This window comes from Sceloporus undulatus, chromosome 2, assembly GCF_019175285.1.
Source record: "Sceloporus undulatus isolate JIND9_A2432 ecotype Alabama chromosome 2, SceUnd_v1.1, whole genome shotgun sequence".
NCBI lineage: Eukaryota > Metazoa > Chordata > Lepidosauria > Squamata > Phrynosomatidae > Sceloporus > Sceloporus undulatus.
Window position 1 is genome coordinate 330,490,669 of NC_056523.1, and position 16,729 is coordinate 330,507,397.

The following is a 16,729-nucleotide window of genomic DNA, read 5'->3' on the forward strand; positions in this document are numbered from 1 at the left end:
CAGGATGACGACAGTGGTGTCGATCTGGGAGAGGGGACAGATGAATGGTCCCAGGCCAAGACATTGCTCAAGCCCCAGGACCAGCTGGAGTTGACAGATGCTGTGAGTAAATGTGGACTGGAATCGTTTTAGAGTCTGTTTGAATAGTCCTGTAGAATGTATATACAACATCAGGCATGGACAGGGGAGCCCCAGGTTCAAAACCTCATTCAGCCCAACATTTCACTAGGTGAATAATAATAATTTATTATTATTATTATTATTATTATTATTATTATTATTATTTATATCTTGTTCCCCCTCCAGCTAGAACTTAAAACAGTTTACTGTTGTTGTTGTTTTAAAAAATACAATTAAAAACATACACAATAGTTGTACTCAAGCAAGCCATGATTTCTAATCAGCTGTGAACCCACAGGATGAAATACAGAAAATGTCCAACGAACCCTTGAGACTAACTGAAAGAAAGAAGTTGGCAGCAGGAGCTTTCCACTTCACCACATGCATCTGAGAAAGTATACTCAAGTCTATGAACGCTTATGTTCCCAATGTCTTTCTTTAGTTAGTCTCAAAGGTGCTAAAAGATTTCTTTGCATACTGATTTTACAGACTAACACAGCTATATCTTACAAAATGTCCAAGTAAGTAAATCATAAAAAAACATAAGAAATTACAGCTGTGATTTATTGGAGAACCATGATTCCTTTCCAGTGCTTCTGTTCAAAGCAAAGCTCATTGATAAGCAGGAACATTTTCAGTGCCTTGCTCAGAGTAGGGAAAAGTCATTTGTTTGGACTATAGCTCCTCGAATCCTCCGAATGGACACAAGAAGATTTGAAGGATCATAGTTCAAACAATAACATTTCAAAGCTCTATATTTACTTACCATGCTATAACACAAAGACCAAGTTTCTACAAGTGTAGTTTCTTCAAAAGAACTTTTGTGTGTGTGTGTTAAGTTTCCATTGCTCACCAGGCACAGTTCCCACAACCTGATTCAGGTGTGAAAAATTTCCCATTTAACAGAAGCTGATTGTAACAAAAATGTTATGAAGAATTACAGTAGGTCTCTAAACGTTAATCTCATGAGGAGGGGACTGTGTTTGAGTTAACTTTTCTCTGCCACAGGAATTGAAAGAGGAGATCACCCGGATTCTGACTGCTAACAACCCTCATGCTCCACAGAACATTGTCCGATACAATTTTAAAGTAAGTATTTTCCCCTTCATTGAACTCTTAAGGAAAATGTGGACCATTTGTTTGCTACAAACAAACACACATCCCACGCAAAACAGGCCAATAGGGAGGGGGGAACACACCAAAACCAGTCAACAGTTTTGAATCAGAAAATGAATTTTTCCTTTAGCATTTGGAAGTCATAGGTTTTTTAAAATCACCTCTTGATTATTTTGATTTTGTGAAACATCAGATATAAAATATGTGTGTACCTTCAAGTTCCATCATTTGTTTGTACTGTTTCTGTGTGTAAAGGGATCTTGTGGTAGCTTTGAGACTGTGGTGGGATACAGACTGGCACTTTGTGACGTCCTGTGGGTGGAGTCACAGCACAGCGTCCTCACGTTGGATGCCGTGACCTTGCCTCCATGCTGTCATTTTGATGCATGTGCCCATTTACACGGCGCATGCTATGATGATGCCACTATGGTGCAGTGACCATGATGCCACACTGCACCACTTATGATGCCCCTTCCAGGGAGCTGCTTGGGGCAGTTTCTTATGGCTCCCTAGAAGGAGCGGATCAGTGCTGCTGCATGCGGTTTCAGCACCACCAATCCAGGGCAAAAAGGGACAGCTGCATGCCACCCATCTGTATAGCCCCTGTGTGAAAGAACTTGTAGCATAAGCTTTCCTAGACTTGGTCTACTTCCTCAAATGCACTCCGCATCTGAGGAAGTAGACCAAATCTACGAAAGCTTATGCTACAGTTTCTTTTGCACAGTTACTGTATACTCATGTATAAGTCTAGAAATTTCATTATCAAAAAATTAACCCCCAAAAACCAATTCAGCTTGTGTGTGTGTGTGTGTGTGTGTGTGTGTGTGGTTGGTTGTGTGTATGTTTATTTAACACACACACACGCGAACCATCCCCTGGTGAAAGGCAAGAATCTAATCTGTTCTAGAAGCATTGACCACTCTCCCATCCATCCAGTCTTTACGGTGAGCACAAACAGTTATGTCTGCTGGAATTTTGTAAATGCTTTGGCATTGCCTTTTTTTGGTTCATCCTTTGGATTCTTTCTTACATGCCCCTAAATTTTCTCCTTGACTTATCCACATCACAGAGGGCTTTTTCCATCGTTGCCCCCTCCTTTTGGAACAAGCTCCCTATAGAACTTCGCTCTGCTGCATTGCTTGATTCTTTTAAGAAAAACTTAAAAACGCACGTATTCCGGTTGGCATTCCCACCTTAGCTAATTCATTCTGTTTTTCTCTCCCCCTGTTTTCCCTACCGATCCCGGATCAGTTAAATTCGATCATCTTTTCCATTTCCTTGCCCTTGTTATGTGTGGTTTATATTGATTCCTGTTCCCACTTTGTAGTAACGTTTTAATTTTTATATTGTAATTGTAATATTGTAATTGTTTTTATCCTGTATTGCTTAGTGATGTTTTAACCCTTGTAAGCTGCCTTGATCATTTTTTATGGAAAGGCGAGGTAAAAATAAAAATTATTATTAAATTATTATTATTATGTCATATCAAAAGCAATAATTTTAGCCTCCAAATTTGACCTTGACTTATATATGAAGTTGACTTATAGCCGAGTATATTACAATAGTCTCAAAACTGCTACAAGATCCCTTTGCATACTGATATTCTGGACTAACACAGCTAAGTCTCTGAATTCTACTCCCCTGTTTGTGTTTGTGTTTGTGTGTATGTGTGCTATTCTTTTCGAGCCACCTTTATTTATTTTTTAATTAAAAAGGCAGCATATAAGTGCTTTTGAAAAATATTATATAAAATATTTAGGCATTCAGCAAACTTCTTTTAAATATTTAATGCATTGTCTTTCTTTGAGGTAGTTTGCATATAAATGCTTTAAAATGAAATAAGGGTGGCACTAAAAAAGAACACACACAATGACAATATGAGAGAGCCGTTTGGGCTTTCCAGCATTGAAAAGTCTTCTATCAGGTCAGCCTGATGGAAGCTATCAAATAGCATAGAAATCCTAACCCATGGATTTTCATCCTAGGGAGAGGTAGGGTGAAGATGGGGCAGATGCAAACACCTACTGTCTGTCTCCTACTCTGCCTGCCCCCAGGGATCAGTTCTCTATGTAGAAATCTCTGTGAAGCCATATTGGTGTCTCTGTTGCCATTCATTGGAAAGCTACTTCTTATATTTAGGGGAATCACTAGGGTGGGTGCGAAACACACCAGGTGACACATCAGAGACAGGTAAATATCCAGTGGGGCGGCCACTCTTTGTCCATCCCCAGAATCCCCTGGCCACCCCCTTCACTAGCCAGGGCTCCTCTGCCTTCCACCTGCTGCCATCACTGGTGGGGTAAAGTGCTGCTGCCACTTGACAGCCCCTTCCATGACTGGCAGGACTGCTGACCAGGCCAAGAAAGGGCAGTAAAAGCCATGTGCTCCTCTTCTTCCTACCACCATCGCTTCCTTTTCCTGGCCAGCCAGCAGCTCACTGGACCTTGGTTGGCCCACAGGACAACAATGGGCAACAGTTGGAAGGCAGGCACATCTTAAACTGGTGCCTACAGAGCATAGTTTCAAACAATTAAAGGAAGTCAGTCTCACAGTATAAGAAAACACTGTTGCTGGGATTTTTTTGAGGTTGTTAGATAATCCTTGTTATAGAAAATTGATTCCTAATCTACAAATAGAATACTCGGGACAGGTTTATTAGTTCATTCGTTTAAATACAGTTGGACCTCAGTATCCAGACCCCCCCCCCCTTGCAGATACCAAAATCCATGGATGCTCAAGTTACATTGTCCCCAATGGCGGTGCATGCACACGAGCGCCACTGGGGACAAGGGGGGCTATCCCTAATGGCGGCACGGCCATGTGCATGCATTGCCATTGGACACAAGGCAGGCTTGGTGTCTGCAGATGTTCAAATTCACGAATGGCAAGTCTGTGGACACCAAGGTCCCACTGTAATTTATTGACATCGGTCTTTTTATTGGCATCTTCAAGGTAGCTAAGACAAATGCACAAGGCACCAAAATAACTATTAAAACCTGAAACATTTTACTCAGGCTGAAAATGTGATCCTTAATTTTGTCCCTTGATGCTGAAGGTGTCAGATGTTGCTTTTCTAAGCTGCAGCAATTGAGGGGGAAATTGCCCTCCTAAAATACTGTTCTCCAGTTGTAGAAAACTGAGATATGTTATTTAGATCCAGAATCTTTTTCCTGTATTGAATACCACTTGCCATTTCTGGCATAGCACATTTATTTAAAGTATTTTTAGCCCTTGCTTCAGCTGAAAAACTGCCCCAGTGGTTTACAGATCAATAAAAATCAGGCCATGCTTGCTTACCATCTAAGCCACTGACAGCCAGGCAGCAGTGCTAGGCATCAGCTAAACCCTGAAATGGCTTGTAATGGGAGTTTAGCTCCGGTGCAGATGGACAAGAATCAGGTGGAGTTTGGGCAGACAAGAAGCAAAGGGAGCAAAAAGCAAGCACAGATTAGAAACTAGGAATAAGACAGAGTTCAAAGCATCAAAGCAGATAAAAGGCCAAAAGCAAGCAGGAATTACCAGAGGCTGGGAAAATTACTTTCTTGGATTACAGATCCCCAAATCCCCTGATCATGCTGGTTTGGGAGCTATATTCCAAAAACATGACTTGTCTAGGGTCTGGGGATTACAGTTTGCGGGTTGCAGTCTCATAAAAAGCAGGCAGGATCCTCACACTGAGGAAAAACTGCTCAGGCTTTTGCCACACTGCAGAATTAATGCAGTTTGACACCACTTTAACTGCCATGGCTCCATCCTATGGAATCATGGGATTTGTAGTTTGCTGTGGCACCAGCGCTCTCTGACAGACAAGACTAAATATATCTTAAAATTACAAATCCCAGAATTCCATAGCATTATGGCAGTTAAAGCAGTGTCAAACTGCATTAATTCTCCAGGGTAGATGCAACCATACACAGGTGAGTTGGCTTGGCTACAAGGGCTTTATGCTGTATGTTTTAATTGTCTGGGAGAGTCAGCTGACACAGTATTCCCGCACTGAATGCTGATGGACTCCTTTAACGCTGGAACTGACCTGACATGTTCTGGAGTCTTACAAGAAGTGACAACGGTCTGATTTGTATGAAATGTTAAAAGCAGCATTCTGTCTGTCAGATCACAGGTCTCTAGGGTCTGACCTGCACTGCAGAAATAATCCGTTGACACCGCTTTAAGTGCCATGGCTCAAGGCTATGGAATTCTGGGAATTTTAATCTTGTGAGACGTTAAGCCTTCTCTCTCAGAGAGTCTGGTGCTACAGCAAACTACAAATCCGGGAATTCCATAGGACTGAGCCAAAGTTCAGTGGAAGTCAATGGTGTTAAAGCAGTGTCAAGATGCATTATTTCTGAAATGCAGATTAGATCTAGATCTAACATGTTGAATGTACCTAAGGTTGCCAAGATGGGTAGTAACAGATAAGGAGTTGTTTTAGTATATTAACATGTTATTTTAGCATTTTAGAATTTTTATTGTCTGTGTTTTACCATCTGTTTTTGATTATATATGTTTGATGTTCTGCCCCTTGGTGGAAATGGCATTATAAATAAATGCTGCTATTGTTGTTGTTGTTGTTGTTATTGTTGTTATTATTATTGTATCAGGGTCAGAAACATGTGGTGCTCCAGATGGTTTTGGACTGCAATTCCTGGCATTCTTCAACATTATTTATGCTGTCTTGAGCTGCTGGGATTTGTAGTCCAACAACATCTGGAGGGTGATTCCCTCCCTTGGTCTGATTCAATAAATATCTGTATTGACTGGCAGCATCCCAGCCACACCTGGGACTGAAGCTACAACCTCCTGTCTGCAATTCACACACTTTACCTCCACTTATCTATAGCAATTCCTAAATGGACAAGAAAATTGTGTGATGGTTGGAACTGAACCAAGGTCACAAGGTCTGCACTTCACACAATGCTTATACATCACTGGCAGGTACATCCAGTTAGTGACATGTGCAGGTATAAGCTACGCTATGCATCCAGAGTTATATTTTTGTACAGTGCGCAGTGATTGCATATAGTTTATTGCAGTGTAAGTGGAGTTGTGCATGTGGGACTGTTCCACATGTTTAGTGTATTAGAATACAAAGAGTAGTGTGTGAACACACCCTGCCTCTTTGAACACTGCAACATGAGATTTTGCCTGAATTTGGTTTGGGTCTCATGGTAGAAGAAAGGCAGGGTACACATTAAATAAATGAATAGTCAGCCATGTGCATTGACCATTGATCCACATACATTTTGCAACATTGGCATTCAGTTTAGGGGTTGTGTAACATAACTGTGCCAGAGAATATTTGCACTAATGCTGGAGCGATTTAGGATGTTGGCCCGTTCGTTCATTGGTGAGGATGAATGAGCAGCCTTCAGAAGTTGCTTCTTCCTCTTATAAGTATGAATAGATCAGCAGCACTTGTCTTCTCTCTTTCTCTCTCTTGATCCTGTACACCTTCCTTCCTTAGGAGAGAGTCTACAAACAAACCACTGTCGTGGAGCAAGTTGCTGTTCATTTCTCCCTTTGTGGGAACCTGATCTCCAGAGATTCAGATGAGGGTCGGAGGCAGAGCGTAAGGGACAGCCAGATCTCTGGTAAGTGTTGTGAGCTGGCAGACAACAGGTTCTGAAGTAACACACCAGGAATAGACAGTCTGTGTCTGCTGACTGGAAGAAATGCTTTTCTCATGGCCTAGGGTTGGGGAATGCTGCTGGAGATCTGCTGATTTGTATAATGGGGGGGTGGGGGGAGAGATGGGGTTTAACATCTTTTCCTCACTTATATTTTTAAATCCTTTTAATGGAGGATTATAAGAAATGAACCTGGGGCATTCTGCATTAACTTTATATGATCCCATTGGTTCATTGTGTGATCTCTGCCTGCTTCCAGTGGCACCTGGTGGCTCTCATTATTAGTATCATTGTTCCTGTTGTTTTCTTATAGGAAAAACTCATCATACAAATATAAAATATAACATCATATACAAAATGAAGTTAATTACTGGCCAGACATTCATGTTGCAGGAATTAGAAGCAGCATTTTAAAATATAGCTAGTTAACTAAAACTTTATATAGTAATTAGGTCTATCTTTGAAGACTGTTCCAAAGCCCAGCAGAAACATTGAATTATCTTTGTTATGATTAACATATCGTAATCAATAAACAGAAAGCAATCAGTTTTAAACAGTGTTGCTGTTGTTATTATTATGTACCTTCAAGTGGACTTTGACTTAAGATGACCCTCTCCTAGAATTTTCTGGGCAAGATTTGTTCCAAGGGGCTTTGCCATTGGCTCCATTCTAAGTGACTTGCCCAAGGTCTCCCAGTGGGATTCCATGGCAGAATGCAGGATTCAAACCTTGGTCTCCCACACTACTAATCCGACACTCAAACCACGACACCATTCTGCTCGTAGTTGTTGTTGTTAATAATAATATCCCTCCTTTTCTTCATAACTAAGATATCATCCTGCTAAAAGCCCTTTCTTTAAACATATTCAGTTCTCAAAAGCCTCTGTGATCCAGAAGGGCAGTTAATCTGCTCCGGTCACTGCCGGCTGCCACTCATGCAGCCCAGATGCTAGATATTTTATTTATCTTTTATGTTAATTTCTATCCTGCTTTTCTCCCAAAATTGGGACCCAAAGCGGCTTACAGTCTAAAAATGTACAATTAAATACTTACAAAAATACAATTAAAAACTTACAAAAGTGACAATTAAAAATGGAATTAAACTATTGTAATATTAAAGTAGATCATTCGTTTAAATATAAAATACAATTAAAAAGATAAAAATACTTTAAATCCATACACATTAAAACAACACATCATCCCCAGGATATTCTTTAAAAGCTTTCTGTTTTAAATGCCTGTCTGAACAAAAAAGGTCTTAGCCTGTTTGCGGAAGGACAGCAAAGAGGGGGACATTCTGGTTTCTCTGGGAAGGGACTTCCAGAGTCTAGGAGCAGCCACCAAGAAGGCCCTCTCGGGATATATAAGCTGCCAAATAGCCTGGACCTGAGCCATATCAGGCTTTGTGGGTCATAAGCAACACTTTGAATTGTGCCTGGAAACAAAGTGGCAGCCAGTGGAACAGTTTCAACAGGGGCATTGTGTGGCCTCTGTAACCTGCCCCAGTTACCAGTCTGGCTACAGCTCTTTGGAGCAGCTGAAGTTTCCAAACACTCTTCAAAGGCAGATCCAAGTACAGCGCATTATAGTAGTCCAAACAGGATGTAACCAAGGCATGTACCACTGACTTGGTGCACAAGTTTTAAATGTGCAAAAGCACTCCTCATCACTGCAGAGACCTGGGCCTCCAGGTTCAAAGCTGAGTTCAAGAGTACCTCCAAATGATAGACACAGTACCCTCCATTGCCTACCTGTTGGCATTCTGCAGAGGAGGCTCTGGTCAGTATGACTATGACCCCTTTCCATATAAAGTCATCATGGGGCTTGAGAAATGGGCTCCTTTATCCCTCCTGCCTCATGGACATATCAGGCTGATGTGGAGGATGCAAAAGGGACTCATGGAGGTTTATCCCATGCCCCTCACTTTCTGCTAAACGAGAAAGGTGAGTGGAATCATTCAAAATGAGAGCAAGGAACAGAGGGTTGCCTGGATGAAAAATTGGGACATCTCTACCTTTAATGGGTTGAGTCAAGTAGAAGAGGTGTTGCTAATAGCTGCTGGTTACAGGGTGCACACAACTTCCATGTTGCAACGAAATCACTTTCTACCGTTTTTTCCCCCTGGGCACAACTCCTTTGCTGGTTATGACCATATCTTTCAAGGACGTTAGCTTCCCATGTGAGCCTCCCTCAGATCAGAGATCCTTGGGGCAGGCACTTCACTCTATCCCACTGCCTACATAGACACGTTTTGTGGAAATGTGGGAGAAGGCTTTCTATGTGATTGTTTCTACATTTTGGAATTGCCTCTCAAGGGAAGCTAGGATGGCTGCTTCCTTGTTGCCTTTTTAGTAGCAAGTTAAGACCTTTCTATTCCAACAAGCCTTTGAGACTTGACTGTTAATGAGGGAAGAGCTCTTTAGGGTGCTATACTATTTTTAATCTTTGCTTTAAAGTCATATTTTAAATGTTTTTCATTATGCTGTTAGCTTGATATTGTTTTAATCTCAGTGTTTGAATATATATTTTAACTATATGTGCTTTTATTGTAAATTTCTGCCTTTTGTACACCACCTTGAGTCCTAGTCTGGGAGAAAGGCAGGATATAAATAAAGAAATGGATGGAAGCTTCTCACACCATCAGGCAACACCTGCTGAAATTTCTTCTTTTATACAGGAGCCCTCTCCAGTTTTCATTCCATTTAAGTCTGCTGTGCAACTTTTGAAATCTGGACAGGGCCACTGTCTCTCTGCTCCAGTCTTTCTGGCTGGAAAATGGAGGGCCAGTCCAGTGCCTCTTTCTGTCTGCAAAAAAGAGAGGAATCAGCATTTCCAAGGATAAGGGACTCTGTGAGCCCTTAAACAGTTGACGTGTTGGGTTCATCTCCCTCCCTGTCTGTTTTGTTTGCAGCTGCAGGTCCTGTCTCATCTGTTGTGGTGGACTTTGAAGCCCTGGATGAAGAACTTAGAGAGGAAGAGGAAGAGGAACCAGGTGAAGCAAAAGAAGGTGAAGGAGAAGGTGAAGGAGAAAAATCTGCTGAACCGGTAAGCTGAAGTCGAAGGTTTTCACAGCCAGCATCCATAGTTTTTGTGGATTTTTTGGGCTATGTGGCCAAGTTCTAGAAAGGTTTTTCCTGACGTTTTGCCGGCATCTGTGGCCGGCATCTTCAGGGAATGCTGGCATGGAAGTGAGTGGGGTGTGTGTGTGTGTGTGTGTGTGTGTGTGTGTATATATATATATATATATATATATATACACACATACTGTGTGATTCTAGGTTGGGAGGATTTATAGTTTTGTGAGATATTTAGTCTTATAGTTAGAGAGTTCTGGTGCCGCAACAAATTACAAATTCCTGGATACCATAAGATGAAGCCATAACAGTTAAAGTGGTGTCAAACTGCATGAATTCTGCATTGTCACAGCAGCCTGAATCTTTCCAGAGTCAAGCCTCTGTCTATTAAAATATATTGAGTCTTTCTTTCTAAAATGCTGAAACAACACTCCGGCAAAACCAAAATGCAATAACAATTTTTACTGCATACAGGCTTTAGATTTGAGACAGGGTCTGAAGTTAGTACACACAGGATTTTGATTTCAAACAGACAGGGTTTAAAGCTAATGGAGACAGAGTTTTGGATTTGAACAAGAAGGGAGAACTGCCTATATGATGTTGGGGAGCATAATGAATAGAATATTAGAATTTATTATATTCTCATACTGTGTTTAATAAATCTATTAAACACAGTATGAGAATATAATTTCTATTATTGTTTTAAACCTGTCTCTAGCTGGCACATACCAAACTAAAGAACCCACACAACAACATAACCACAAGTCCACATTTACAGGGTCACCCTGCAGCCCAGTAATACAATGGCAAGGAAAGAACTGGAGGAACAGGGGCAGGGTGAGTGGCAGGATCCCTTGGAGTCGGAGTTTTGGGACCAATCAAGATAAAGGGATCTGTCACATATATTGCTCATCTCTGGATGCTTTTGTCAAAACAGTGAGCTTCCAGTTCTTCCCTGTCAGGCTTATTAGAGGTCCAGTCCCTCAATCAAGGGTTCTTTCCACTAAATTCTAAAACTGTACGCAGAATATCCACCCTGAAATATGTGTCTCATGCCAATCTTCAGCTCACCCCTGTTTTCTTCTGTTTTAGGCACCAGCCCCAGAAGAAGAAGAAGAACAGATTCGTCCCCGGCCAGCGCAAGAACGAAAGCTCACCAACCAGTTTAACTTCAGCGAGAGAGCCTCTCAGACCTTCAACAACCCTGTGAGGGTAGGCTGTCAGTGCTGGTCCTTCACAACCCCTGAGGTTCTTCTTCTATGGTTACTCACTGATGGAAATGATTATCTCATGGAGATTTATCAGGTTTTGCATTTGACCCTGAATAGCATAGAGTAATGCTGCTACTCTGGAGCCCAGTTTCTGGGATCCAGTGGATAGTGAGTGTGGTAGGACCTCTTGGTAGAAGACAGCATCCTGTAGTAGTTTAAAGGCTTTATTATGCCAGCTTGTTGTCCTACCACAATCGCACTAGTTTCAGAGTGGAAACATACTGGTTTGGCATTATTTTTTATCACATTTCCCCACATGCTAGTGCTTTGGTGGTCCATGGTTGCAAAGCCTATAGACAGGTTTTGCCCATCAATGAAAAGGTGCACTACAATAATGAAGGGAATGCAATGCAGCAGCTGATTGGACAAGACATTGTGTGATAAGTATCAGCCAAAAATGCTTTTATCCTGTTAAAATCCCACATTTTAGTCTTATGTGATAAAGTTCTAAGTGTCAGACTAGGACTCCAGGAGGGTCCTGATCCTCACTCAGCCATGGAAACCCACTGTGTGACCTTGGGCAAGTCACACTCTCTCAGCCTCAGAGGTGGGCGATGGCAAACTTTTTCTGGATAAATCTTGCCAAGAAAACTTATGATAGAGATGCCTCTGAGAAATGGTAAACTTCTCTTCTCTCACTTGTTGGCCTTGATGCCAGGAATGGTCCAGAAAATGTTTGTTTTTGTGCACAGCCATCTCCCTTGTCTAGCTACATGTACGCATTGTGTAAACCAGGGATGGGAATCATGCAGCCCTTCTCTATAGGATATGCTGCCTAGGGCTGCTGGAAGTTGCAAACTAACAACATCTGGAGGGCTGCACGACTCCCATCCTTGATATAACTTTTCAACTGCACCTTTGGCCTTGTTGCTGAGTTAGGATGCACACACTCAACTCTGAAAGATACCAGGGCTTCCAAAGACAATCTTCCTTGAGGTTTGGGGCTTGCTACCTTGGATAAGGGGTTGAGCTTTTTTTGCTGTAAAATCCTCCCACAACCTTTGAACAGCAGTATATCTTCTTTTGCACTCATCTTGATCCATTTCCAAATCTATTTCAATGTGGTTGTCCCAGATCAGTGTTTCTTAGAAGCAATCCACAAGAAGAAATTGTGGCACTGGCATATGCTTGGGCAAGGAAGAGTATTAGTCATACTTGCTGACTGAAAGAGCATCACTCTTTGGACAAGTTCCCCTTTCCTTTTTCAAAGACTTTCCAGATGTGAAGATCTTCCCTCAGTCATTGGGAAGGGAGCTGTGCATTGGGCCGTGAAATTTTGTACGCCTTATCGGAAATAACAGTAGGATTTCTCTCACCCCATTTGCCTTTCCAACTTCAAAGGGTTGGGCTTCCGGGTGGGTGAGGAACATCTGAGGGCCCTCCATGGGCTAGATTGGGATCACCTGTGAAAGCAGAGGTCCACCTCCTCCCTCATCAATATAGAACTGTTAAAAACATTCAGTAATTCTCTTGTGTAATTGGTGCACTTTCCTAAACTGTATCTGGAGAAACAGATCAAATTGTGACCAGGGCAGAGGTTTTCTGAATGGCCTTTCTACATCAAGGAATCTGGAAGGACATTAATTTAGAAATGCCTTGCTGAATGAAGCCGCCTGGCTTTTTACCCCAGCAGTGGCTAGCCACATCCATCAGAGAAGCTAATAAGCCAAAAGGTGACGATTAATGTTTCCCTTGTTTCTCTCAACCATCCATTGTTCAAAGGTGTACTTCCTCAGAACCTGAAAGTTCTACAAGAATGAGGAAAAAATATGCAAGATGAATAATAATCTTAGAGAAGTTTAAAAAAGAAAGAAAGAAAGAAAGAAAGAGGTACAGCTAAAAACTGTGCTGAAGGATTTGAGGAGAAAAATATATTTCCGAGGCTGAAATGAGTCCCATGGGGTTGCAGAGGATTGCTGTAGGACAGCAAGCATCTCATCTCTAACTGGGGCAGTACGCAATGCTCCAAAAGGCATGGCATATACTGTGATTTGTAATTCTGCTGAATTTTGATTCATGCCTGTTCAGAATAAGCCCCAGTCAATCAGTTTTCAGGCATACAAAGCATAGTCTAAATCTGTATATGTCTACTCAAAGTCACAGAAAGGGAGCTCAGAGCCAGAGATGGATTTTAAAAACTAATTTCTTTGATTTACACAGTTTCTGCTTGCAGGGTGAATTTTAAATATTAATTGTACTGTTTTTTAATATTGTAAGCTGCTCTGAGTCATAGTTTTGGGGAAAGGGCGGGATAAAATTAATAAACCTTTAAATACCTTCTCAGTTTAAAGGTACTTAGAGAGTAGCATGCTGTAAGTTTAAATGCCTTTAAGTCCTCTTTTATCTTAAATCACTGATAGGAGATAGAACAGGGGTGTCCTGCCCAGTGCTGAAGGGAGAAGGGTTGAAGTCACAGGAAGGGGGTTGTGTGGGTCACATCAGTAGCATCACTGAGGTTGGTGTCACCTGGGACCGGTTTCATAAAGGGTTGCGAGGGGGGTCCGACTGCCTTCCCTACCGCTGCCTTGCTCACCTGCCCTCCCAGCTGGCTGGGCACTACTTGGCCAGGCTGCTGTGGCCTTCAGAGGGTCTATTTGGGGCTGGGCATGGCCACTTGCCCAGCAGCCAGACTCCAAATGGAAGGCAGTGTCTTTCCCAGCAGTGGCCACTGCCAAAGGAGTGGCACTGCGGCATCTGGTAGGCCCGTTTGGGGTCTGGCTGCTGGGTGAATGAGAAAGGAAAGTGACACCATTTCTCACTCACCTTGTAGCCATGCCAGCCCTTCCAGGTGTACTATCCGCACCCCCTAATGACACCTGTGGGTCAGATGGGGATCCTGTCCTCTCCATGAAATTACAACACAATTCATTGCACATTTTTGGGTAGGGGAACTATAAAACTATTCTCCTGAAGCAAACTCACAACAAATTTGCAAAAATGATACCTCCATTTCTAGACTCTTATCAAGGGAGACTTCCTTACCTTAAACATCACCTCTACTTAAGAAGAAAATGCATGGCATAGATAGTAAACGCTGAAGCACCAGCAATACACTCACAGCTAGGGATATGAACACTCAATTATTTAGTTCTCTCTTGCAAGGAAGAACAATTTCCATCGTTTTCTCCTTACTACAGGCGAAAAAGAATATTTCTGCATAGTTTTTGACTGGTATTCCCACATCCCAAAATGTTTCCATAAATTATTCTATGCAGGAATACATGTGGGGGTTTTGCACAAAGGTTGTAGTATTCTTATGTGAGAAACATCCTTCTCATGCAAAAAAAACCCACAAAAAAACCTGTTCCCAGAAACACATGTGCAAAACTGATAGCGAGGAGCTTTTTGTGTAGAACATACTATTTTTTCATGATAGAAATAGTAGAGAGTTTCATGCAAAGAATGCCATATTTTGATGCAAAAAACCCAACAACCTGTATTTCTGTGCAGAATAATTTCTGCACATAATTCCAATACTGTGGGATGTGTGAATGCATACAATTCCCAATTCTGTGTTATTTCCCCCTCCCCCCATCTCCTCAGTGTCAGGAGGACCCCTCTTCTTAAGTTGGGAAAGAAATAACGGATGATCTTCTCTACTGCCCTACCCACAGTCCTACAGACCATCTTTCCCTGGCAAGTCACCCCCCTCTCCATATGGCATGCTTTGAGCACCGTTCGGGGAGGGATGCCCACTAACAACCATATTAATTGTGTGCTGCTTAAAATGCTTTCTTTCAGGATAGGGCATGTCAGATGGAGCCTCCACCCAGAGCCACCTTCTCTGATACTGCCAACCAGGTAAATGCTCCTCCTGCTAAGTCATCTGTGTTCACTCTGGGCATGCTCAGGGGGTCCATGCATCTAATTCAGAAGTAGGCAACTGAGGTGAGATCCATTTTTCTCCCCTTTGACCACCTGGTAGACCACACCAATCTGTTTCAATACACCAGAAGAGATGCAATTTCTCTTATTTTAGCCAGTTTTTGACTGTTTGTGGCTGGTTTGAGTTGCTTTTGACTAGTTTCAAGGTAAAGATTCCCCCTACAACTGGACTAAAATTTTACATTGTTTTGGGTGGGCTACTGGGAACCTTCAGGAGCTACTCTTTGGGGTTTTAAATGCTAGATGTGTCCCAAGGGCTACACCTTGCCTATCCCTGATCTAATCCCTCTCACTCCATGTGGCCCAGTGGTCATCTCTGTCTTCAGCTTTGGATTCTCTAAAGGGTTGAATACCCACAATAGTGGTCTCTTATCCACTGAGTTACAAGTGCAGAATGTCAACAGCACAAAGCTTATCCATCTTTACTCAGAAATAAGCCCCATTGACTTTAATGGGGCTGATCCCCAGGCAAGGGGGTATAGGATTGCAGCCTGCCTTTTCTAATGCTTCAGATAAAGACATTAACTCCCGAGGAGTTTTACCACTAGGAGACCAAATGATAGCCAGCAACATAAAACATAGAGGCCAGTTTCGGTGGCTGGTGTGAATGAAAACACATCCATTAAGGGCTTTCCAATGATGCTGAACTGCAGAATCTCCCCAGTGTATCTGAGCTGAAAGGACAGGAGCTGTCTCTTTAATCTACCTTTTTGGAAACATAATGCCATTAAGAGAAGTGAACTTTACCACTGAAGTGTGGAAATAGAGTTCAACCCGTTATAGGATTTTGCTTTATTTTTTAAATTATTGTGGCCGAGAAGTTGAATTGATTTATTTTTCCTTTTAGTTCCTGTGACAATTGTTTCAATTACTGCTGATTTGTTTGTTATACCTGACATGCAGCAGAACATAAGAGAAAGTATGGATTCCATGGCTCTCCCTTGTTGGAGAAAATGGAAGAAGAGAGAGGGGTGCCTCTTTATTACACCCAAATTGTCCCTAATGACACACCTGCATTTGTAATTGGAGTGGTGAAATAAATGCAGAGCTCCAGCTAAATGGCAGACGTCTCCTCAGACAGTTGTACGTGATTCAGAGGAGCAGCTTGTTAACTTTGGTGGAATATAGTGGAGAATTCAACTGTTGAACAAAACCCCACATTTCTCTCTTTCTGTCTCCTTCCAGTCTGGTAACATTCATACAAACATGGATTTGTAATTGGTTGACTGACCGAAGCCAAAGGGTGCCCAACAATGGCTCCTTTTCATCCTGGAGAGAAGTGACCGGTGGGGTCCCACAGGGCTCTGTCCTGGGCCCAGTGTTATTCAACATCTTTATCAATGACTTGGAGGACAAAATTGGGGGCATACTTATCAAATTTGCAGATGACACCAAATTAGGGGGAGTAGCTAATACCCCAGAGGACAGGATCAAGATTCAAAATGATCTGAATAGACTAGAAAGCTGGGCCAAAGCTAACAAAATGAAATTCAACACAGAGAAATGTAAGGTATTGCATTTAGGGCGGAAAAATAAAATGCACAGATATAGGATGGGCAACACCTGGCTGAATGAGACAACATATGAAAGGGATCTGGGAGTCTAAGTAGACCACAAGTTGAACATGAGTCAACAG

General features: G+C 42.1%; 2 protein-coding genes across 6 annotated transcripts in view; one reads left to right on the top strand and one right to left on the bottom strand.

Annotated features, from left to right (window-relative positions):
* LOC121924166 (myogenesis-regulating glycosidase-like) overlaps positions 1–16,729 on the bottom strand; it is a 718,305-nt gene that overhangs the window by 203,406 nt on the left and 498,170 nt on the right. The gene's annotated exons all lie outside the window — the stretch shown is intronic.
* The window catches only part of DNAI1 (dynein axonemal intermediate chain 1), a 202,341-nt gene that overhangs the window by 24,258 nt on the left and 161,354 nt on the right, over positions 1–16,729 (top strand). For both annotated transcript variants that reach the window (XM_042455324.1, XM_042455325.1), the window contains exons 3-8: positions 4–102; positions 1,129–1,209; positions 6,701–6,827; positions 9,775–9,908; positions 11,030–11,149; positions 14,950–15,009. In XM_042455324.1, coding sequence (XP_042311258.1) covers positions 4–102; positions 1,129–1,209; positions 6,701–6,827; positions 9,775–9,908; positions 11,030–11,149; positions 14,950–15,009 — 621 coding nt within the window. The remainder of the gene's footprint in view (positions 1–3; positions 103–1,128; positions 1,210–6,700; positions 6,828–9,774; positions 9,909–11,029; positions 11,150–14,949; positions 15,010–16,729) is intronic.